General features: G+C 42.1%; 2 protein-coding genes and 1 long non-coding RNA gene across 3 annotated transcripts; 1 reads left to right on the top strand and 2 right to left on the bottom strand.

Annotated features, from left to right (window-relative positions):
• Positions 1–2,319: 2,319 nt before the first annotated feature.
• Positions 2,320–3,848, bottom strand: LOC101779989. The gene is made up of 3 exons (XR_001163849.3): positions 3,547–3,848; positions 2,666–3,184; positions 2,320–2,568 (listed from the first exon to the last, which is right to left on the bottom strand). It is a non-coding gene; the product is annotated as an uncharacterized LOC101779989 (long non-coding RNA).
• Positions 3,849–4,605: 757 nt separating this feature from the next.
• LOC101779591 (ABC transporter C family member 13) lies at positions 4,606–20,454 on the top strand. Its single transcript, XM_022825806.1, is given in 36 exon segments — positions 4,606–4,772; positions 4,939–4,979; positions 5,102–5,189; positions 6,188–6,352; positions 6,455–6,586; positions 6,800–6,900; positions 7,680–7,749; positions 8,315–8,569; positions 8,885–8,954; positions 9,361–9,421; positions 9,966–10,053; positions 10,693–10,811; positions 10,912–11,009; positions 11,379–11,445; positions 14,097–14,214; positions 14,296–14,412; positions 14,500–14,664; positions 14,666–14,920; positions 15,196–15,297; positions 15,383–15,450; positions 15,607–15,738; positions 15,816–15,963; positions 16,149–16,435; positions 16,534–16,681; positions 16,801–16,976; positions 17,072–17,183; positions 17,275–17,328; positions 17,766–17,888; positions 18,062–18,160; positions 18,287–18,379; positions 18,504–18,614; positions 18,690–18,851; positions 18,929–19,116; positions 19,233–19,422; positions 19,609–19,776; positions 20,112–20,454. Coding segments are annotated over 36 exon segments (4,482 nt in total). The 5' UTR covers positions 4,606–4,742; the 3' UTR covers positions 20,193–20,454.
• Positions 20,455–20,680: 226 nt separating this feature from the next.
• LOC101779193 (hydrophobic protein OSR8) lies at positions 20,681–21,502 on the bottom strand. The gene is made up of 2 exons (XM_004964599.4): positions 21,209–21,502; positions 20,681–21,115 (listed from the first exon to the last, which is right to left on the bottom strand). The coding sequence occupies exons 1-2, from the start codon at positions 21,302–21,304 to the stop codon at positions 20,984–20,986; spliced, it is 228 nt and encodes a 75-aa protein (XP_004964656.1). The 5' UTR covers positions 21,305–21,502; the 3' UTR covers positions 20,681–20,983.
• Between the last annotated feature and the right edge of the window lie 1,070 nt (positions 21,503–22,572).

Raw genomic sequence — 22,572 nt, 5'->3', positions numbered from 1 at the left:
TAGTGGCACCCTAATTTCATAGACCCACCACTAATTGTACAAGACATGGGACGGTGCAAGTTTTAGTTGGGAGGGCATACTAACTTAAACTTTGCGAGGGATCGTTCTACTTCTAACATCACAGCATGCAGAAAGTAAAACATAAATAGAATAGCATTCACACAGCTTGTGACACAGTATGGCCCGTTTTCATATGGTGATCTCCATCTCCATAGAACCTGTTCACCATGGTGATCTCCATCTCCATGTTCCATGTGCGCCATCCTTCTAGTGATGAGTCCTCCAAGAACTAGAGCATGCTATTACGCCTAATAGCTAGTAAAGAATCTAGTAATGAAGATTACACAGTTGCTTGGATCATCACAGATTGGTACGCAGACCATTAAATACATTAAAGTGACAACACATATGGCTCCTGCCGTGTTGCCGTACGCGTGACACGCAGGTCACGAATGAGTTACACACATGCATCACATACACAAGGGGGCCATACTGATCACAAGATACATGCATACATCCTGCAAAATAGAGTTAGGCGTCCTAACGTTCCAAACTTCGGAGGCCCGAAACTCCATCTTCCAAGCCGAATTTGGGAAATCTAATTTCGCCGAAAACGGCGAAGCGGTTGAAATTCACGTGTAACTTTTTCTGTAGATCAATTTTCGTATAGAAATCGCCCCGATCCGAGATCGTACCGAAAAGTTACGGCTGATTTACCGCAGCATGCGCATACGGCAAAATCCCGACCCCGGCAGTAGATCCCATCTACTATAGCACATCTAATGCGCCTGGCGTATAACCCTGGATCTCGATTCGACCAATCATATTGATCTTCCCTCACTGCAACTGGGTTTACGTGTATCACTTAACTCCGATGGCGGAAACCGACCGGTAGGAGTATGTCGTTACACTACCATTGCAGCAAGGGCACGAAATCAGGACATAGATCAAACAGAGAACTCGCATATCTCCATATGCACACATCCCGAATCCAAAACTAAGCAGCTAAGGCTCTGATACCACTGTTAGGAGACGAGGTAGGCTACGCTAGCGCAAATCAAAATTTCTACCGCGTATAACCAGGAAGAACTGCCGTATAAGGATCACGGGATTACCACTCGACGCACTACTGGTGCGGAAGATGTAGATATGCGTCGGTGCAGTGAAGACGATCACGTAGTCGTACGTAGTCGAACAACGTAGTCGTACGTAGTCGATCACGTCCAGCGGCTCCTCAGCAGCTCGTCCACGTGCACAGCAAGATCGCCTCCGGTGCCGCGGCTCGTCGTCGGCTCGTCGTGGCTCGTCGGCGGCTCGTCGATGGCTCGTCCAAGTGCTGCAGGCGCAACACCTCCAAGCTATCCACACGTGCAGGGAGGAAGCGTCGCAAGCCGGACTGCTAGATCCGCGAGTTGCAACAAGCGAGGGCGTGGGAAGCGCGGCAGGTGTGTTCAGCCAAAAGGTGTCCAACCCTAGGGCGCCCCCACCCCACTATTTATAGGGGTTCCTGATGGGCCTCTGGATCCGAGGCCCATTAGTACTCCTAAACCTAATCCAACTCGGATCAAATCCGAATTGGGCTTCCAGCCCCTTAAGTGTGCGACCCTTTGGGTTCGGATACGTATAGACATGGCCCGAGTACTCCTACTCGGCCCAATAGTCGGTAGCGGCCTCTAGCAAGACGTGCCAACTCCTATACGCATACGAAGATCATATCAGACGAACCATCACAACATAATATACATGCTATTCCCTTTGCCTCACGATATTTGGTCTAGCTTCAAGCCGACCGCTCTTTGTCGATCCTGTGATTCGGAATCCCTTTGTAGGTTAACTCTTAACCGTACGTAGCATGGCCATGCATTTTCTGATCCGATCACTCGAGGGGCCCAGAGATATCACTCTCAATCAGAGAGGGGCAAATCCCATCTTGATTGACCATGTCTCATAGCATGCTTCTTGACAAACCCGAAAGCTACCTTTATAACTACCCTGTTACGACGTAGCGTTTGATAGCCCCTAAGTAGGTCAATCCACATCTAGAGTACATGCGACAATCTCAGGTCTAAGGACAAAGCGTATATGTTGTTTAAAGAGAGAACTACTTCTCGTGTTGGGTCAGTCCTAACACATGTCTCCACATGTGTCCACATTATTAGTTCAACATCTCCATGTCCATGACTTGTGAAACATAGTCATCAACTAATACATGTGCTAGTCTAATATTCATGTGTGTCCTCACATGAACTCCGACTAGGGACAACTTTAGAATAACCATACAAGTAAAGAGTTTCACATACAATTCACATAATTGCTAATCAATTCAAGTAGCCTTTAATGGATATTCAATGAACGCAATATACAAATCATGGATACAAATGGAATATCATCATCTCTATGATTGCCTCTAGGGCATACCTCCAACAGGACGTAGGTGAAACGAAGATCAAAGTCAACAGCTGCTAATACATTTTGTGTTGGGTATGACTTGCAACCTTTAAATCTATCCACCATTTTAGCAGGCACACATGCTCTGATATGGGTGCCATCTAGTGCTCATATGCATCCCTACGATAAAAAAAATCAAGAGAGAGAAGCAACAATCAATTTTAGCATACTTAATTCTACTGGATATACAATGTAGCAATATACTATTTTGCATTACCTCAAAGTAGGGGTAAAATCTGTTTGGGCTGCTGATTATCTTAACATGTGTTTCGGTAGATCTCACATGGATTAGTTCACGGGCTAACTCTCCCATCGCATGTAGCACAACATTGAAATATCTGCTCACTGTCTCACCGGACCGCCACATGGAAAATCCTACAGCTGAATTGGTATGATGCTATCCAACCATCTTCAGAAACATTGCAACTTGCTCCTCGACAGAAACATGAAAGGTATCCCCTAATAGCCCTTTTTCTCTAAGGCGACTACACAACTTGTAAAATAAAGCTCGACACATCCTCAATTGACTAATGCATATCCTATCCGAGGTGTCAATTAACCTAATTAGTTCACTCCATACATCCCTAGTAACCAATGGCCCATACTTCACACCACTGCCTCTACGCTTCCTACCATCTAAATTCCTCCACCACAGAACCACCATAAGAACAAGAGCAACTAGTGCCTTCTGCCTCCACATGCAGTAGCTATGGTACTGCTGTTGATTGTTGTCCATCTGGATATGATACACAAATAAGCTTATATGGGAAAAGGCACTGACCAAAAGACAAATCGGAAACTAAAACAGAAATCAAATAAGCAAACTGGAACCTGCGTACCCATATTTCGGTGGGTAAAAAAATACTAGCATGGATTCCTAATCTATTACATATACATGTTTCAAAAGCAAGGGAAAAAGTTTGTTTCCCTTCCAGCACACAAACGAGAATTGCATTACCAATATGCTCTTCTACTGTCTAATTACGAAGCATTTATCTACACATTGGAGAAAAAAAACAATGATTGACCAACACACAGGCAAGCATGATGGATTCGCAAAATAATACCTAAGAATCTGACAAGATGAGTAAGGCAAACCTCAATCGATTGCTCCTTCAACTCAAATCAGCCTTTTCCCAACTCGATCTGCCGTTCCCCAACTCGATCCGTCGTTTCCCAAGTCAACCAAGTTTCTCCCCTCCATTCCCCAACAAAAATCCAACTAAACTACTACCCCATGGGACTAGCAGCAGTGGGGAACACGGGAGATTGCAGAGCTGACGGGGAGGACAAGGGATTGGCGAGGAATCTGGCCGGTGAGCTCTCGGCGGGAAAGGGATGACCGGATGAGAAAAGCGCGGCGGCAACAATATTGAAAGGTGGAGGCGGAGGAACCTACCCAGCGTTATGTACGCGGTGACCGCAGCAGGCGTGGCTCGGCCAAGCCAAAATCGGGCGGCCGATTCGCCCGCCCAGAATTGGGCCGAGAATTGGCGCGGGCTTGTACAGGCGCGGCCAAAATTTCATCAGCAGCGCCAAAGTTCGGCCCTGAACCAAGCGAGGGCCAAATTAGCTGGGCAGTGCCAAAATTTGGCCTGGCAGCTTAGGGTCGGCATCCAAACGTGCCCTTGGAGAGCCTCTTTTTTGCCCCCACTCTATACTTTCATTTCCTGATCCCTCGCGCGTGCGCGCCACGTGACTTGGACAGAAACGACAAGGACCCAAAGCGGGGAAGCCCAAAAGCTAAAGCAAGCCCACTCCCGCAAAGTGGAGACCAGTCACGCGCGCGCGCGACGCGACGACGGCTTCATCAGCCGAACCAGACGATCCACCATCCACGCCATGCTGACACTCGGCCAGCGCCGCACTTTGGACCCGCCTTTCGTGTCACCGCTCCGGCCGTCCCGACGCGCTGCGGCGCCAGTGCGATCACCAACTTATGTCAAAAGGGGAGCTCATCTTTACATCTTTATTATATTATGCGATGTAACTATGTTCACCGACTTCGTATTCCACTGACACGACGGCCCCACGAGTCTGTTGACCCCACTCTTCAGAAGCACGGAGCTGCGGCGGGGGGTCGGGGAACGGCGCGCCACTCCACGACCGAGTTAAATGACGACGAGACGACGTGCACCACTCCACCCGGCACCACCACTCCCCTCCCCGCCCCGGCGGCTCGCGCCACTCGCCGCCTGCTTCGAAATCGGAGCACCGATCGAGCCGCGCTCGCGGATCCTCCGCTGGGCCGGGCTCGGCGGCGTCGGCGATCCTCCGCCGCGCCGCTTCTCCCCATGGATTTCGTCTGCCCCGGCGATCCCGCGGTGCGATTAATTCCTAAACCCCCGCCAAACCCCTGCTCGTCCGCGTTACTCAAAAAAAAAAAAACTGCTCGTCCGCCGCGCCGACTTGTTTTTTTTTTTCTGGCGCCGGACGCAGCTTTTTTTTTTTAGAATTCTGATCGAAGATGTGGGCGATCTCTCGGTGCAGGTATGGGATGGGAGGCGTTTCGGGCCGTGCTTCGCGGATTTATATCCTTGCTCTTGATTTTGATCTCCAGTGGGTTGCAGTTCCGCAGCGTGGCGGTCGCGCTTGTGGTTTGTTTGTTGTTGATGTCCTCAGCTTTTCCTTAATCCTTACCTCGTCGTTGCACGGTGCTGGGGTTAGCTGGGAATGCGATCGCCGCGGTTGCTGTCATCTGCCTCTTCCTCGCCAAGAGGAACGCACCGAGAGCTCAGCGGGTACTTGGTTTTACTCTGCTTCTCTGCTTCTTCATTTAACAAATAACCTATGTAGTACTTTGCAATTACTTCTAGGAGCATTTCGCTGTTTATGTTCAGGCTGTGTCGAAGTCAATTTTACGCTATATACAGATGTATGACACAGAATTGGTAACAATGGGTGCAGCAACGACGAGTATATATGTCTGGTGCGGTTTGGTTTGGTTTTGTTTCAACTGCTATTAGTTACAGGACTAGCAGTTCTGCTAGTGTGGTTAGTGTGGTTTGGAATGAATAGGAAAGGTGGATGCTAGCCATCATTTCATCGAGATGGAGCATTATATGGGTACATTGCGCATCAACTTTTATTTGGCATGGCAGTCAAATAAGTGGTTAGATAGAAAAAAATACCTTTTCCTGTTTCTGTCAGGATACTTTGACCTGATGTAACTCACATTAATTATCGGTGGTAGTTCCCTTTCTTTTTTGAAGGCAAGTGGCAGTTCCCTTTTGCAGTAGAACTACTAGTAGTCTGGGAATCTAAACGTTGCTACGTAACTGTGTAGTGCATATAGGGGGGTTCAAATATAGGGGACATATACTATACTGCTGCTATTTTGATAAGTACGTCTAGTGCAGTTTGGTTTTGTTTCAGCTTCTAAATAGTTACAGGGCTAGCAGTCTTTACTGTGGTGTGGGTTATGACGGACTGACCACCGTAGTGTTTGGAATGAATTGGGAAGTTGAATGCCAGCCATCATTTTCTCTGGATGGAGCATTATATATATGGGTAAATTGCACATGATTGTTGCTTTTTCATGGCAGTCAAGTAAGTGGTTAGATAGAAGAGATACCTTTTCCAGTTCCTATTAGGATACTTTGACCTGATGTTACTCACATTAATAATACTGACAGTTCCCTTTTGTTGTAGTAGTAGAGAGGATAATAGTTGTCTTATTTAATTTATGTTCTTCATTATTTATACCGTGTTATGTATAATAATTATTCTACTGCTTTAGAACGTCAGGAGAGGTTTATCGGAGAAGTTGTTTGTATTCGGTGTGCCTGGTTTTGCAGTCTGCCACTCTTTGGTTGGACTAACTATGCTAGTTAAGAAGAAATTTGAAGGGAAGGATGTTGAAGACCATGAACTATTTTTCATGTGCTCACAATTTATTGCATGGGTAAGAACTCTCTGACCATAATGATCTTGTTTTCCCTTTCGAGTCATATAAATGTTTGAACAAAACGTCCTTACGGTTGGTTTTAAATGTGCTTTCTGATAGATGTCTGTAAGTATTGTCTGTGTCACTGGGGCTTGGTTTGAAATCCTCTACAACCCAATCATGTGCTTTTGCTGGATCTTGAAGATTCTTCTAGAGATACCTCATTTGCAATACAAGCTTACAGTTCTAAAGGTATCCCATTATTTACAAAATGACTTTCTATATCTCTGACATATGCTTCTTGGCTGTTAATACGAATGTGGAAGACTTCTATGAATTTCTGCTGTTTTATTATGACTGTAATAAATCCCTGTTTCTGAATATTTAAAAGAAACATCACTTTATTATTTAAATCAAGCACTTTATTATTTAAAATAAACAGAACTTTTGGTTTGTAATCAACAGACAATGGCATCTTTTATGGAGATCATCTCATTTTGTACTGCGACCACATTTGGACTCTTTGTTGTTGTGGCTGCTGTAGTGGGTCAGCTAGGAAACAAGAGGTACCTGCTTTGTTGATTTTCCTATGCTTCTGCATATTTCGTATCCTTTTCATTTTCTAACTTTCCTTTGTCAACTATGTTAGACAACCTGTATTTGTGGTGTATGCGTGTGTGTATTGGCCCTGAGCCCAGGCGCCTAGTGCCAGCCGGCCCTGGATAGCTAGAGGGATATGAGGAGATCTTGTTTGGTTCTGTTTTCATAAACCTCAAGATCTCCGCACCCCTATATATATATGTACACCTATCCCTCTATCAATCCAATCTATTATTCCATGCATCTTCATTGCTTTCATGGTATCACGAGTTTGGGTTTCTCCATGATTCACCTTCTGCACCCTAGCGCGCAGCCACCAGGCGCCGCTTCTCCTCTCCCGCATGCGCGCCGCTCGCGCGCTGCCATCCGCCAGCCTCGTGCGCCCAATCTGCTAGTTGCTGCAACCATGGCTGGCGCCTCCGTCCCCGCCCTCGGCGCGATCGCCGACGGCGCCGTCTCCAACCTTGATGACTCGGCTCCTCTTGATCCTGCTGCTGCCAAGAGCGTCAAGGAGGAGCGCGCCGCCCAGGCGAAGCTCGCCCAGGAAGCCCATGACGCCGCGATCGCTCGCGCTGAGGCGGAGGCTGCTGACAAGGAGCGTGACATTTATCATTTTTGTTTAGCAACTAGTACATATTTCATTTCATTTTCTTTTCATTATCATAAAATGCATGAACAGTAATTTTTGAGTGCCACATTATCTACAATTTTATCTAAAGGAGTGTGTGACTCTATGCTCTGTCAGGAAAATGAACTCTATTGAAGCCCCTCTCATTCTAAATGACGAAAAAGCTGAGTCTGAAATTACAAACATGGTATGTGATTTCGGTAATGATCCTTTTGGTTTTCCTGTTGCACATTCAGGATGGTGCAATTTCAGTCTATGACCTGGGTAGTAGTTTTATATTGATCGTGGTACTGCCGTGATAATCTCATCTGATGCATGCTATAAAGTTGCTGCTAGCTTGTTATTTCAATACATGATCTTGTAATACATTCTGTTGCACGTGATTTGTCTGATACAATGGCATCCTTAGTGTTGCCAACCAGACAGCTGAAAACTCGTTGGCAAGGCTTGCCTTTGTTTTGGCTTGAATGCTTGATTGTGTTGAAACGTCTCCTAAAATGAATTTGCATGCATGTTCCCCAGAAACAAATAAGCATCTTCCAGATTTCTGTGTGCCAACAATTATCACCTGCAAATTTACAGGATCTGTGATAACTACCACATGCATTAACTTTCTTATTGTTGGCTATTTGGAATTTGAAAATCGATCGACACCTGGATCCTTTCCATTTTGGTTTATTATTTTCCATCACCAAGAAGGAAGGAAGTGATTCCAGATTGTGAGTTAGTTCCTTAATGTTCTCTTTTCTCAGGTAAAAAAGGGCCATACTTTGTGGGAACTGTTGACTTTCAAGTTTGTTAATCCCATGATGGACATTGGTGTCACGAGACAACTTGACTTCACAGATCTACTTGAGTTACCCCCTGAGCTTAGAGCTACCTCCTGTTATGACAGACTTCTGTCTTCCTGGACTGTTGAATATCAAAACCACCATGACAACTCATCTCTCCTTAGAGCCATGTTTTGTTCTTATGGATGGACATACTTGCGTTTGGGGCTCCTTAAGGTATCCTTTTCTTTTTATTGTGGTTCAACTGAGTAAAAGGATGTTGCTAGATGCGAACTCTGATTCATAGTGTCCTTTTCTGCTTACCACTTTATGGCAATCAACAATTAATATTTCCAATGATGACCATATTAGACAAATGGCCTGAAACACATTATCATAGTATTACCTGAAATTCCATGAAAGGCAGCATGTAATTACTTATTTTACAACAAGAAGTATATTATATTATTATCCTTACCTGCAAATTCAAGCATTCATAAAATTAAAGTTCGCACCGATTGCCTTTAAGTTTCTAACACTCTATTCATGTAGGTGTTAAATGACAGCATCAATTTCGTTAGCCCTCTGCTACTCAACAAGTTTATAAGATTTCTTCAGCAAGGTATCATTTCTTTTTTTTATCTGGAACAAAGGTATTATTTCCTCAAAGAGTAAAATGTTCATTATTAAAAGTTCTCCAAGGAAAATATATATTCTATTCAATATAGTGTCACTTGAAGCCTATTCGCTATTTGGGAACAAAAGACCAACAGAAAAAGTTCTAACATGCCTCCTTTCAGTAGTTTCTAGGATTCTTGTGTAGTTCATTTAGAAACTTTGTGTAACATGCAGACATTTCATCTAAAAATATATAAGTCTTTGTATAAAACAGCAGGGCATACAGATAGTGCTAATTATCTGGTCAAATCCATCCTACTGGTGAATCTTGATTCAATAAGCTAAATCTGTTTTTTTCAGGAATTTAATAAACTAATCTGTCTTCTTTTGGTTTCTGCGTTACTTGTCAGGTTCTGGTGGCATGGATGGATACATTCTTGCCATTTCCCTAGGATTGACTTCTATTATCAAGTAAACCATCCTCAGTACACGATTCATGCCTTTTTCTTATCCATTGATGTATTTATGATTTGTTTTTACTCAAACTTCAGATAATGATCATGCATCCCCTTTCTGTATCATTTATTTTTATTAACATTTAACAGACTAAACTCATATACTGGGAAGTATAAGTTACATGATCTGTGTTAAACTGGTGTTTTCATGCTGCATCATGCTCTACTCTTGTACTAATGTTACATGTTCATGTGGTTGCAAGGTGCAACATATCTGGATTAGTTTCCTCCTCATGCAGAGCAGATAATGCACTTAGTCATAACAGCAATTGACTCTGGTGATAATAAAGATGAATTAAGCAGTTACATCTTCGGGCACCTTGTTGTATTGTTGTTATAGTATTTTGTTATTATAATATTGACATTCTAACGCTGAAACAGAATGCAATATTAATGGACCTTTGCCAGTTGGAAAGAGAATCATACTGGCGGTTCCTTGATGTCTATCTTCTTAGTATTAGCTAGTATTTGCTTCTTCAAAATTTTGTTTGTTTATGCAGATCGTTTTTAGATAGCCAGTACTCCTTTCGTCTAGCAAAGCTCAAGTTGATGTTACGATCAAGCATCATGGGGATAGTTTATCGGAAGGTATGACCATTCAGTTAGTATTGTTCTGTGAAGAGTAACTCGTAATGCAACACTGATTGGTTCCTTAGCTATTATGCATAACAACATATTCACAAGGACAACTCAAACTTTCCATTACGAATTATACAAATTGACACCTAGGAGGTCACCTAACCCATTGGTTATGGAACTGAGTAGATATTGTATTCTAATTCATATACCTTCTATTCCCAGATAAGATGTCATGCAGACAATCAACACGGTCTCCTTTGCTTAAATTCGACAATTGCTTTTGCAGATTATATGTTAATATAATTGATAAAATTGAATCATATGAATATTCTTTTAATGAAATATTTACTGGCATAATTTCCATTTGAAAAGTACAATTGATTTTCCATATGGTAGCTAACAATGTTTTTTAAGTTTGACTGCGATTCAAGAATGGCATGTATTTGCAACAGAGGAGTAATTGTTTAGAAGAATTTGATATAGTGTAAAACTGCTGCTCAATATTCTATATAGCTCCTGTGACAGGTCATTTTGATCCACATTCGACATTGTACTATGTAACAAATTCTATTCCAGACTTGAAGCATGCTATAACTTTGCTTGAATTTTATCTGTTGCTTTTTAACTTTGGATGGACCTTAAAAACAGTGCCTATGTCTCAGTCTAGCTGAGCGTTCTAGGTTTTCTGAAGGTGAGATTCAGACCTTCATGTCTGTTGATGCTGACCGCACAATAAACCTATGTAACAGCCTTCATGATGCTTGGAGGTATTTCCCATCTGTCTCATGTTTGTCTATGAAAGACTTGAATTATTATATGTTTGCACTTCATTATCTAATTCTTTGCATATTTTGGTGTTTGCCTTAGCTTGCCACTGCAGATTGGAGTTGCACTTTATCTACTGTATACACAAGTCAATTATGCTTTTCTATCTGGGCTGGCAATAACAATCATACTAATACCAGGTATGTTCACCTTTTGCTTCCTTGTTCTGCATTAGAGGCTTAGTGTTTTTAAGATTTGCTAGGTCAGGTTCGGTAGAAGTTTTTATACTTCCAAAAATGTATTTGTGATCATTCTTCAATCTGTCAATTCGCCATTATTGCCTTATGAATATAAATGAACCGATTGACAAAGGCACGCTTTTATACTAGTCCAAATAGATGTATATTATAAGAACCCTGATGGTACTAGGGACCAAGATTATAGTGTGTAATGCTACCCCATACTTATAATCTAATCATAACTTCCTCAAATTAAAGTTTATTTATGCTCATATTGTTTACTTTTAACCATATTGTCTCTTTTGCCTATAACCACGTACACATGCACAGTGAACAAATGGATTTCTACAAGGATTGCTGGTGCAACAGAAAAAATGATGAAGCAAAAAGACAGGAGGTAACAAAATCATCCCTCCATCCACTTAATGAAGAACGAAAACATCCTTTGTTTCGTTTTACCACATTCCCGTATTGTTGCAGTACTTTCTTTTTTTTTTGAAAAGAAGCAGGAGCACTGCTCATTCATTTAAGTGGAAAGAAGTGCATGATTACATAGAGTTCAATATTACAGATATGAATAAAAACTCATCTCTTGAAACATGGAAATAAACTAAGATACACTACCCAATTCCGGGTATCCACAGGCTCTTCGTCTCAGCCCAACTTCTTCCTGAATTCTGTGAAAGGCTTGCATTGGCCGAAGTTTTTGTCCTTGGAAGATTCTTCTGTTTCTTTCGTTCCAGATGTTCCATGCTGTTAGTGTCAAGAAGGCCGCCTTAGATCTTCTCTTCTTTGCATTTGCCGGCTGCAATGTTCTTGTCCACCATGCTTTAATGTCTTGTTCTTCATTTTCTGGAATGGAGACCCCCCGTCCAATTACTCACTAGGAACCAGACTTCCTTGGAGTAACTGCATCGTAGACACAAATGAACTGTTGTTTCTAACTCTTGATCGCATAGTGGGCATATGGTGTTACACTGCCAATGCCTAAGTAACAATTTATCTGCTGTCAATAGCTTGCTTTGTATGAGCAGCCATGCGAAGAACTTAAGCTTAGATTCAATGTGGGCCTTCCAGATTGTTGCTCCATAAAATGAGCTGTATGTTCCTCTGAATTGAGCTTCATAGGCAGATTTGGCTGTGTATTGTCCAGAAGCAGTCCATCTCCATCTAATTTGGTCATCTTCATCAGTTAAATGTACTTCTTGCACCACATCCCATAAAAGTATAAACTCTGCCAGCTCTTCCCCAGATTGCATCCTCCATAAGCCTCTGGTCCAATTATGGTCAGTGATATCTTGTCTCAGTGTCCTATTCTTTCTCCATGCCAGATTATAGAGTCTTGGAGCAATGTCTCTCGGTGCTCTTCCATTTGCCCAGGAACAATGCCAAAACGTGGTCCTGTTTCCATTACCCACAGTCACAATTGTGCTTGCTCTGAAGAGTTGTTTATCTACCTCATCGCATGGAGTATCTGATCCCACCCAAGGCCTCTCAGGTTCAGTCCACTGAAACCATAACCATCTCAGTCTAAGTGCCCTACTAAATGCTCCAATTTCCAGTATTCTCAGGTCTCCAAGATTCTTTGGCAGTGTTGTTTTTTGCCACCTGACTAGGCAATGGCCTCCATTTGCTTGGTCTGAACCTGTCCATAGAAAACTTCTTTTGATTTTATCAATCTTCTTGAGTGCCCACTTCTTGAGTTTGAATACTGTCACGAAGTATATAAGTATGGATGACATGACTGATCTAACAAGAGTAAGACGTCCAGCTTTGTCAAGTAATCTCCCTTTCTGGGTCTGCAATTTCCCTGCCACTTTATCAATCAGTGGCTGAACCTGCACTCTTGTTAATTTCTTGAGGCTTAATGGCAGGCCCAAATATTTGCATGGGAAACATTTGATTTGACAGGGGAAACTTTCCATTACTGCCTACACATCCAAACCTTCACATCTGATAGGGTACACAGCAGTCTTGCTCAAATTTATTTTCAAACCTGATACTCGGCCAAAAGCTTGAAATATTGTACTGATAACATCAATTTCCTGTCTAGTTGGATTTACAAAGACAGCTGCATCATCTGCATAGAGGCTCATTCTGAATCTTCTTGTTCTTCCTTGGATCGGTGACAGTAGTTGCTCAGTCTCAGCTAGGTCTAGCAATTTTTGCAGTGGTTGCAGGGCTAGAATGAACAACATAGGTGACAATGGGTCACCTTGCCTAAGCCCAGTTCTGTGTCTGAACTTTTGTGTTTGAGCTCCATTTACTAACACTCTTGATGTGGCTGTCTGCAATAAGATGGATACCCATTCTCTCCACTTTACCCCAAACCCCATCTTCTCCATGACTTCCATCAGGTAGTCCCATCTCACACTGTCAAAGGCTTTAGCAATGTCTAGCTTCAGGAAAAGTGTAGGCCTTTTTGCTTTGTGCATATCCCTGATGAAGTTCTGTGTGTACAAAAAATTGTCATGTATGCTTCTCTTCCTCATAAAGGCACTCTGATTTCTTGACACCAATTCAGTAAGCACTGTGGATAGTCTTGTTGCAAGGAGCTTTGATATTAGCTTAGCTATACTGCTTGTCAGGCCAATGGGCCTGTAGTCTGTCACCCTTTTTGCTTCATTGTTCTTGGGAATCATTACAATCTGGGCAGTATTCAGTAGGTTGAAGTGCTGCCCATGTTGATTGTAGAAAAATTGCATTGCCACCATGAGACCCATTTTTATGATGTCCCAGCATTTTTTGAAAAAAATCCCAATGAAACCATCAGGGCCTGGTGCCTTTTCTGGTTTCTGGTCCATAACAACTGCCTTTTACCTCCTCTTCTGTGAATTCCTCTTCTAAAGCCTGCAAGTTGTGGCTCTGAATGTTTAAGGCATCCCAATTGAGAGTTTCATTGGGATTATACCTCAATTTCATTGTTATATGCTGTTGATTTGTTTTGGATAATGAAGTAGGAGGAATTATGCAAAAGTTTGCTACTCAACACAATAATTATAGAACTTATGCTCCAAAAGTTATCCATGGGTATTTTTCCATCAACAGGATAAGCTGTGCAGGGGAGCTCTTGGCACATATTAGAACAGTGAAAATGTATAGCTGGGAGAAACTATTCACTGAGCGTTTGGTGGAAAGAAGAGAATCAGAAGTGAAGCATCTCGCGGTGTGCATCTGCTCATGATGACTTTACAATAAGTTTGACATGGCACATTGGAACTAACAAGAGCCTCCTATTTCCCAACAGACTAGAAAATATCTGGATGCTTGGTGCGTCTATTTCTGGGCAACCACACCAACATTGTTCTCCCTTTTCACCTTTTCCATTTTCGCAATAATGGGACACACATTGGATGCCGCCACGGTAAAACAATATCCTGAATGATATGTTTATTAAGATCTGCCTTTGCACAAACAAACTTCCTACTAATATATAGAATCCTTATTACAGGTATTTACTTGTGTTGCACTCTTTAACACATTAATATCACCATTAAACTCATTTCCATGGGTTATTAATGGGCTGATTGATGTAAGTGGATAATTGGTTTATGTTATTATACTGCTGGATAGATTTACAGCTGCGCTAACCTTACTTCTATGCTTTGGTGTTGCAGGCTGTTATCTCTAGCAGACGGCTGAGTAATTATTTATCTACTCCAGAGCATCACTCATCAGAGTTAACTGCCTCTGCTGACCTTTTAAAGCACCAGTTTAAGAGATATACCGAAGTAACTCACAATCCAATGGCTTTCGTTCTTCAGAATGTATGCTGTTGTTGGTCTAGCAGCTCTGTTGCTGAGCCGAACATAATTCTCAGAAATATATCATTGCAGCTACAGAAAGGGCTATTTATTGCAATTGTAGGCGAGGTAATTATTCTGACTGGCATATTTTCGTTCTTCTGGGTGTTTGGGGTCTTATGTGATGGAGATAACACAATTTTGTTCATAATTTTGTTGGAGAAATTGAATAGCTGTTTGAGAAAAGAAACTGAATAGCCTGTCATATACTGTATTATTGGCATATTATATCTCAATTTGCATGTCCTTCAAAAGAAATGCGGCCAGTTCCTTTTTATACTGTATAATCTGATGCTGTTGCTATTTTTTCCTGTTAATTAAGGAAGATAGTATGTCTATATCAGGTTGGTTCTGGTAAATCATCTTTGCTGAATTCCGTCATTGGAGAGACTCATGTCATCAGTGGTTCCGTTAGCTCATGTGGTTCAATTGCTTATGTTCCACAGGTAGCACTTATGATGTGGACATTGCTTAAGATTTGTAGTTGAAATGTTTGGAATGTCTGGAGACTCAGGAACTGATGTTTTGTAGGTACCATGGATCCTATCTGGCTCTGTACGAGATAATATTTTGCTTGGGAAAGAATTTGATCCAAGAAGGTAGGTTATATATCTTAACGGATATTACCACGAGTCTATTTCTAATGTCGTGGCATGACATTAGAGCAGCTGACATGAACTATTGGAGACGCTCATACTCCATAGAATTTACGGTTCCCTTTAAAATCAGCATTATGCATCACAAAATTTATGCAGATACGAAGAAGTAATACAGGCATGTGCACTGGATGTTGACATATCAGCAATGGCCAGAGGAGATATGTCATATATTGGAGAGAAAGGTACCAACTTATCTGGTGGACAGAGAGCTCGTCTAGCATTGGCAAGGTCATGTTTTTAGCAACTTTGTGCACCTTAAATCCTTCTTCAGTTCACTAGCTGACATTATGATCTAACACTTGCAGGGCTTTGTATCAGAATTCTGATGTATACTTGTTTGATGACATCCTTAGCGCGGTTGACTCCCAAGTTGCTTCATGGATCCTGGAAAAGGCCATTATGGGGCCGCAGTTGATGCAGAAAACAAGATTACTAAGCACGCACAATCTTCAGGTAATATTTATTAATTCTAATCCAAACAAACTGAGGAGCATGTTGGTATTAAATGTATGAATTATGTCTAAGGTTATACCTGCACTACTAGGCTGTACGCATGAAATAAGCATTTCATTTATTAACATGACAAAGAAGGATGCTCAAATAACAATGTATTTTTCTTTTCCTTTCCTTTTTCCCAGGCCATTTCTGCTGCAGATATGATTGTAGTCATGGCAAATGGTCTCGTTAAGTGGTTTGGGACACTGGAATCTTTCTTGGCAACTCCATATTCAAGAATCTCTAAGCCAGATAGTTCAAGTCCTACCTCATTTACAGTTTCTGTGAAAGACAAAACACCAATGGTATCATGTGAACTGAAGACTGATGTTATACTTGAAGATGATTCAGTGGTTGCTTATGAGGAACAAAAAGATCAGGTTGAAGCAGAGGCAAGGAAAGAAGGCATGGTTGAGCTTAGCGTCTACAAGTGAGTTATTTTGTGGACTGGAGTGCGCTGCTCATTAGAATGATAAAGTGTTTCAGTCATTTGTGCTCTGTTATTCATAAATGATTATTGTTTAACAGAAAATATGCAACATTCGCGGGGTGGTTAATTGTTGTTTTAATATTCCTAAGTGCAATCTTAATGCAAGCATCCCGTAATGGGAATGATCTTTGGTTAACTTACTGGGTTGATACCAGCACAGGCACCAACAACACGAGTTTTTATCTGGTAAGAGTGCCTTCCATTTAAGTGAACATGAATCAGAATAATCAGTATATTGAATATATGGTGTTCATAGAAGAAATATCTTCAGTGCATTTATGCTCATTCAAACCTTGCCTGTGCAGATTATCCTTGCTGTGTTTGGCATAATAAATTCTCTTTTCACGTTGGGAAGGGCGTTTTCTTTTGCATTTGGTGGCCTCCGTGCAGCAATCCATATCCATGCATCTCTTCTTGAAAATATTATCAGTGCACCGGTTTGTTTCTTTGACCAAAATCCCAGTGGTCGGATTCTAAACAGGTTGGTACCTTAGTTATCTGATGATTGCCTCTACTTTCTAGTAAGCTCTGAAAGGTTGAAATGCCCCTTGGCCTTGATGATTCTTCATGACACAGATTATCATCAGACCTCTACACCGTTGATGATTCTCTTCCATTCATCCTCAATATATTTGTGGCTAACTTCTTTAGCTTACTCGGCACTCTGGTTGTTTTGTCTTATTCACAGGTAAATAATGAACAAATGTTTAGACCAGCCTTATATTTAAGAAAAGAAACTAAATCATGTTTCTTGTGTTTCATGAATGTTTGATCTGCAGGTTTCCTTCTTACTCATCTTACTTCCACTCTGGCTTATCTATAGGAAGCTGCAGGTACATATTCACCCATTTTTTTTTCATGTATTGCAGCTTGGTTATTTAACAAAGCACCGTAGTATCCATTTTCTTCTTCTTTATGTGTTTATTGGTTTAGTCTGTTCTTGATCTGTCAGTTTTCTTCCAATATTCATCAATCATGATATCTAGGCATAATGGACTTGGCTTTTGTTAACAAGTTATATCGCATAGTATGCCATTTGGAAACTCTTTCATGGAAATGAAAAAGGCACCAGGGAGCTATCAATATGCAATGTGCACAAGGATAGAACGAAAACATCTTCTTGATAAACCAAATCCATCGATAGTTTGACTCTGTACTCCTTTTAATTTAGGCAATGTGCAGTTAATCCTCTTTTACCCCTTAGTCAACACCGTGCATCACATATTCCTATGTTTTACCTTATGGAGAAACAAACTAATGTTCTGTACAGTACTATTACAGGTCTACATCACGTGAAGTACGGCGACTTGATAGTGTTGCTCGTTCACCAATTTATACATCTTTTACAGAGACGCTTGATGGTTCATCAACAATAAGAGCTTTCCAGAAAGAAGTATGTCTTTTTTTCTTCATGGGGAAGGAAGCATTCTAGTTAGCACTTAGACATTCAGAGAAGGATGTTGAAATGCCATACTTTTCCTTTTGAACTTAAAGTATCACACATCAAAGGCCCCAGTGCCTAGTGCTAGTGTGGTTTGTTCAAAATACTGACAGTACACTACACAGGGGTTCTTCTTAGAAAGGTTCATCCAGCATGTGACACTATATCAGAAAACATCCTACTGTGAGCTGATTGCTAGTTTGTGGCTCTCACTGAGACTCCAGGTATATAGTTCTCTACATATTTCTTTGTCATACTATAATAACATTATCATGTACTTGGAATTAAGAATATTTATCCATCAGTAAGGCCTATAACACAGGCACTGCAGTGACCAGCAAACTGTCCAGTTGTTGGCAGGTTTTATCATTCTGTTCATCGCAATGATGGCCACTGTCACCTTCCATAGCAGTTCCCTTGTTAACCTTGGAACACCTGGACTGGTAGGTTTGATGGGAGATAATCACTGATCTTCTACTTAGGCCTTTCCATCCTCTGATGGAAAATGAAAATGTAGTTCTGTTCCAATTACCTAAACATCAATCATATAAAAAAAATCTACTGCAGGTGGGCCTGGCTCTATCATATGCAGCACCTGTAGTATCACTGCTGAATGGCTTCTTAACCACATTTACGGAGACAGAAAAGGAAATGATCTCTGTTGAGAGGGTTGCTGAGGTAAAATCAATAATATCTGTCTTGATCCTTATTTACCATGTGTCTTTAGCTATAACAACGTAATGATGCTTGCAGTATGTTGGCATACCTCAAGAAGAACTCCAGGGATCTGAATCTCCATCCAGAAGCTGGCCGACAGAAGGGAGGATCGACTTTGTACATGTAACTCTGAGGTACAAGCCAGAGTTACCACCAGCTTTGGATGATGTTTCATTCCATATTGCATCCGGCATGCAGGTACCATACTAGCAAGGTTTTTCACCAAACCATTTATGATTTCTGGATCCATAATGAAATCCGCTATGGCTTATTAGGTTGGAATAATAGGAAGGACTGGAGCAGGCAAATCAAGTGTATTGAATGCACTATTTCGCTTAGTTCCAATCTGCAACGGCTGCATCTTAGTAGACGGCATTGATGTGGCTAAAGTTGCTGTTCGAGAACTTCGTGCACATTTTGCAGTAGTTCCACAGAGCCCATTTTTGTTTGATGGGTCCTTGAGGTAACTACTGGCTGCTCATATTTCAGTGTTTCCAGGCTGACCATTTTCATGCTTGGGAAAGAAATATAAATCCTATGTTCAACATTCAATGTTTTAATCGTTAATATCCACGGCAGGGAAAACCTGGATCCATTCAATACAGCAACAGATCTCAGGGTATGGGAAGTTCTTGAAAAATGCCATATGAAGGGAGAGATAGAATCAATAGGTGGACTTGACATCCATGTGAAAGAAAGTGGTGCATCATTTTCAGTAGGCCAGAGACAGCTCCTCTGCCTTGCCCGTGCTTTCCTAAAATCATCAAAGGTATGGGCTACGGCTACCATATCATTGCAGAATTGCTTATAGCAGATACATTACGCAAAAGCCTAATCACTCGTTTGGTTAATTCTATCAGTTTTCAACTTTTCATAATCAGCAATAATCAATGACAGCTTTGTATATATATCTCAGAGCTGATCAAATAATTTGTAATTGTTAATGATTCTATAGGTGCTTTGCCTTGATGAATGCACAGCCAATGTTGACAACCAAACAGCCTTCCTGTTGCAAAATACTATCTCCGCTGAATGCAAAGGGATGACGGTTCTCACCATAGCACATCGAATTTCAACAGTGATGAAGATGGACAATATTCTAGTTCTTGATCAAGGCAAACTGGTATGTAGTGGTATTATGCTTAAGACCATTTTGGACTACTAGTGGGCAAAAACAGAGAGGATAAGGGAATGAACTCAGACTATAATGTTTTACAAGAATGATATGATGGCAACAATACAAATGAGAAACTCCACATTTGTTTGGAAGAGTTATTAAAACACAATATCACAAAAACATGTGTTAAAACAAGTGGCAAACAAAAAAATCAATTAACGTTTTAAGTCCAACGGGAAACAACAGGTTAGGACCTCCAGGCCATGGGTAAGCTCTTTTTAGATGCCTTCTTATCCAATTAATGTTAGATATTATCTAACTCGTTCATTGGTCCAATCTAGGTTGAAGAAGGAAATCCAGAAGTTCTTCTGAATCACAAGTCCTCAAGATTTGCTCGATTTGCCAAGGCATCTCAGATGTGATTCTGAGAACATGCTATGCTACTATGTTATATGCTAGGCCTCTTATGTGTTAACATTTAGTTTGATGCAAAGTGTGCCACCTCTGTTGAGCTTGTAAGATCAGCTTCAAAACTTACACTACTAACAAACAGCTAACAGAAGCTCTGAACTTCTAGATATGCGATGTACGGAACACAAGCCAAGATTTTCTGATCCTCTAGATATTCGAATCTCATGCTCTGTCACTAACAGAAGCTCTGATCAGGGAATGTGAATCACTGAATCGACTGTGCAGAACCTAAGATGATCTGAAATGGATCGGCACTTGTTTCTGAAAGAAGTAGCATTCAAGAAAACCTGACTGCTTTTCAGGACTTGGTTTCGGCAACTGTGAAAGTGGGTACCTAATGCAAGTGTGATATTTTAATACTAACATAGCGTTGATTACAAGTCCAGGCGCCGCCAGGATGGAATTCCACTACATAACATTAGGCTGTCTCGAATCGATCTAAACTTTGAATGAGGCAAATTACTCAAGGACACAAGAACCATCCTCATTCAGAGGAGCCAATTCACAACCGCAACCGGACCAGGTACCAAAATTAACCCAATTGACTGCACAAACTCCACAACTCCAGATCTCCACCAGATGAATTCGTCCAGATTGTCAGATTGGATACACCAATTTACAATTTACACATGGGCACGGAAAGGATTTAAGTCTACGAACCCAACACAGAGACGCACGGGCGTAGATAGGTAGGTAGGGAGCACACCAGAACACCACGGCGGATCGGCGACGCATCCGGCGGTCAGGCGACGTAGACGTAGTCGTCGGGGTCGTCGTGGCGGTGGGGGTCGACGGAGCAGATGACGTAGATGGCGTAGAGGACGCCGGGGAGGTAACCGAGGATGGTGAGCAGGACGCTGATCCAGAACTCCAACTGCGCCACAGAAAGGGAAACGAGCCAACGGTGAGAGCGGATCGAGCAAGGACAGGGAACAGGGCGGGCGGGGAGGGAAGGGGCGAGACTGACGGAGCAGCAGCCGTGGCGGAGGCAGACGCCGAGGGGCGGGAGCAGGACGGAGCACAGGAGCTCCAGGCACCGGCAGCAGCACGAGCACAGGCCCATCTCGTTCCCCTTCTCTTCCTCCTCGGATCCTCGCGCGCTGCTCTGCTCGGTCGCTTCGGGAACAAGGGGAAGGGGAACGGCTGGATATTTCTTCCCGTCGAGCGGAAGGAACTCGAAATTCAGCACGGCACGACGCGGCGGCACTATCGCCTCCAAAGTCAACCAATAATGTGAGTTCTACGTGTCAGCTTGAGGTGGGGTCTCGAGGTTAGGATCCAGATCTGATCTGGAAATGAGGTTGAGCTAGCCGGCCTCGAACTTGAGGGGCAGCTCCAGTGTCACGTTGATTTTGCTCTGCAAAATCAGCGATCGATGCGCTGCAGAGTTCGATAGCTACGTATTGTTCGATTCGTTGGGGTTCATTTTTAGATTTTGCCCTGCAAAATCAGCGATCGATGCTCTGCAGAGTTCGATAGCTATGTATTGTTCGATTCGTTGGGGTCCATTTTTAGATTAAAAAAAATAGAGAAAACAGCTTCCATACTTCACTAGTCACCTAAGGTTCACAACCTCCGACGTCCACTTCACAGCCTCAAGTACTATTATATTCAGCTCATGGTTCGAACTTTACTTGGAGATCGATTTTCCTGTCTGACATACAACAGCCGATGTCCACTGTGCAAGATTCGTTTTTTCCCCTTCAAAATCGATTTTTACCGCACACTGGAGCTGGCCTGATATGGAATTTTTTTTTGAAGGGATTTTCTAGCAATCTGTCGATGGATTTGTCCTCTCGAATCACTGACTGACACGTTGGCAAATGAAATTGAAAGATATCAATTACTGACAGCTGACCATTACATAATGGGTCCAATAACAACCCAAAATCCAATAAGAAACTAACACTAAATCCAACTTCCTATTACGGTGATAACAAAATGCAAACAACTTTTGAGTTCATGGTAACAAAATGTACACTAACAAAGTAGGCCACGACCCTGATTTTCTAAGTTCCTTTAGAGCAACTCTAAAAGGCTGCTAATCTTAACCCTAATATCCTTTTTAGAGAGAAAAAGAGAAAAAACGAACTCTAACAGTCCACCCAAATCTTCCCTAATTTTTTAGCGACGTTAAAAAACAGCCTGCCACCGCGTATATTTTAGGGTTGGTGTTTCTCCCCCAATCTTGATTCCCACACGCCCGCGCATCTCTTCTGATGGGCCCAATACGATGACGTGGCCTGTTTTGAAATATTGGAGGCAATTTATTAGCGATCTGCTGTGGATTAATATATTTTTGGGGGAAATTTTTTTAGAAGAACCCCCAAT

This window comes from Setaria italica, chromosome IV (assembly GCF_000263155.2).
Source record: "Setaria italica strain Yugu1 chromosome IV, Setaria_italica_v2.0, whole genome shotgun sequence".
NCBI lineage: Eukaryota > Viridiplantae > Streptophyta > Magnoliopsida > Poales > Poaceae > Setaria > Setaria italica.
This window is presented reverse-complemented; position numbering and strand designations above follow the sequence as displayed.

Bases quoted from the DNA above. Each gene is read 5' to 3' on its own strand.
- LOC101779193 (XM_004964599.4), bottom strand. From the start codon at position 21,304: ATGGGCCTGTGCTCGTGCTGCTGCCGGTGCCTGGAGCTCCTGTGCTCC. The intron at 21,116-21,208 runs GTCAGTCTCGCC...TCTGTGGCGCAG, and splicing joins TCCGCCACGGCTGCTGCTCC to TTGGAGTTCTGGATCAGCGT.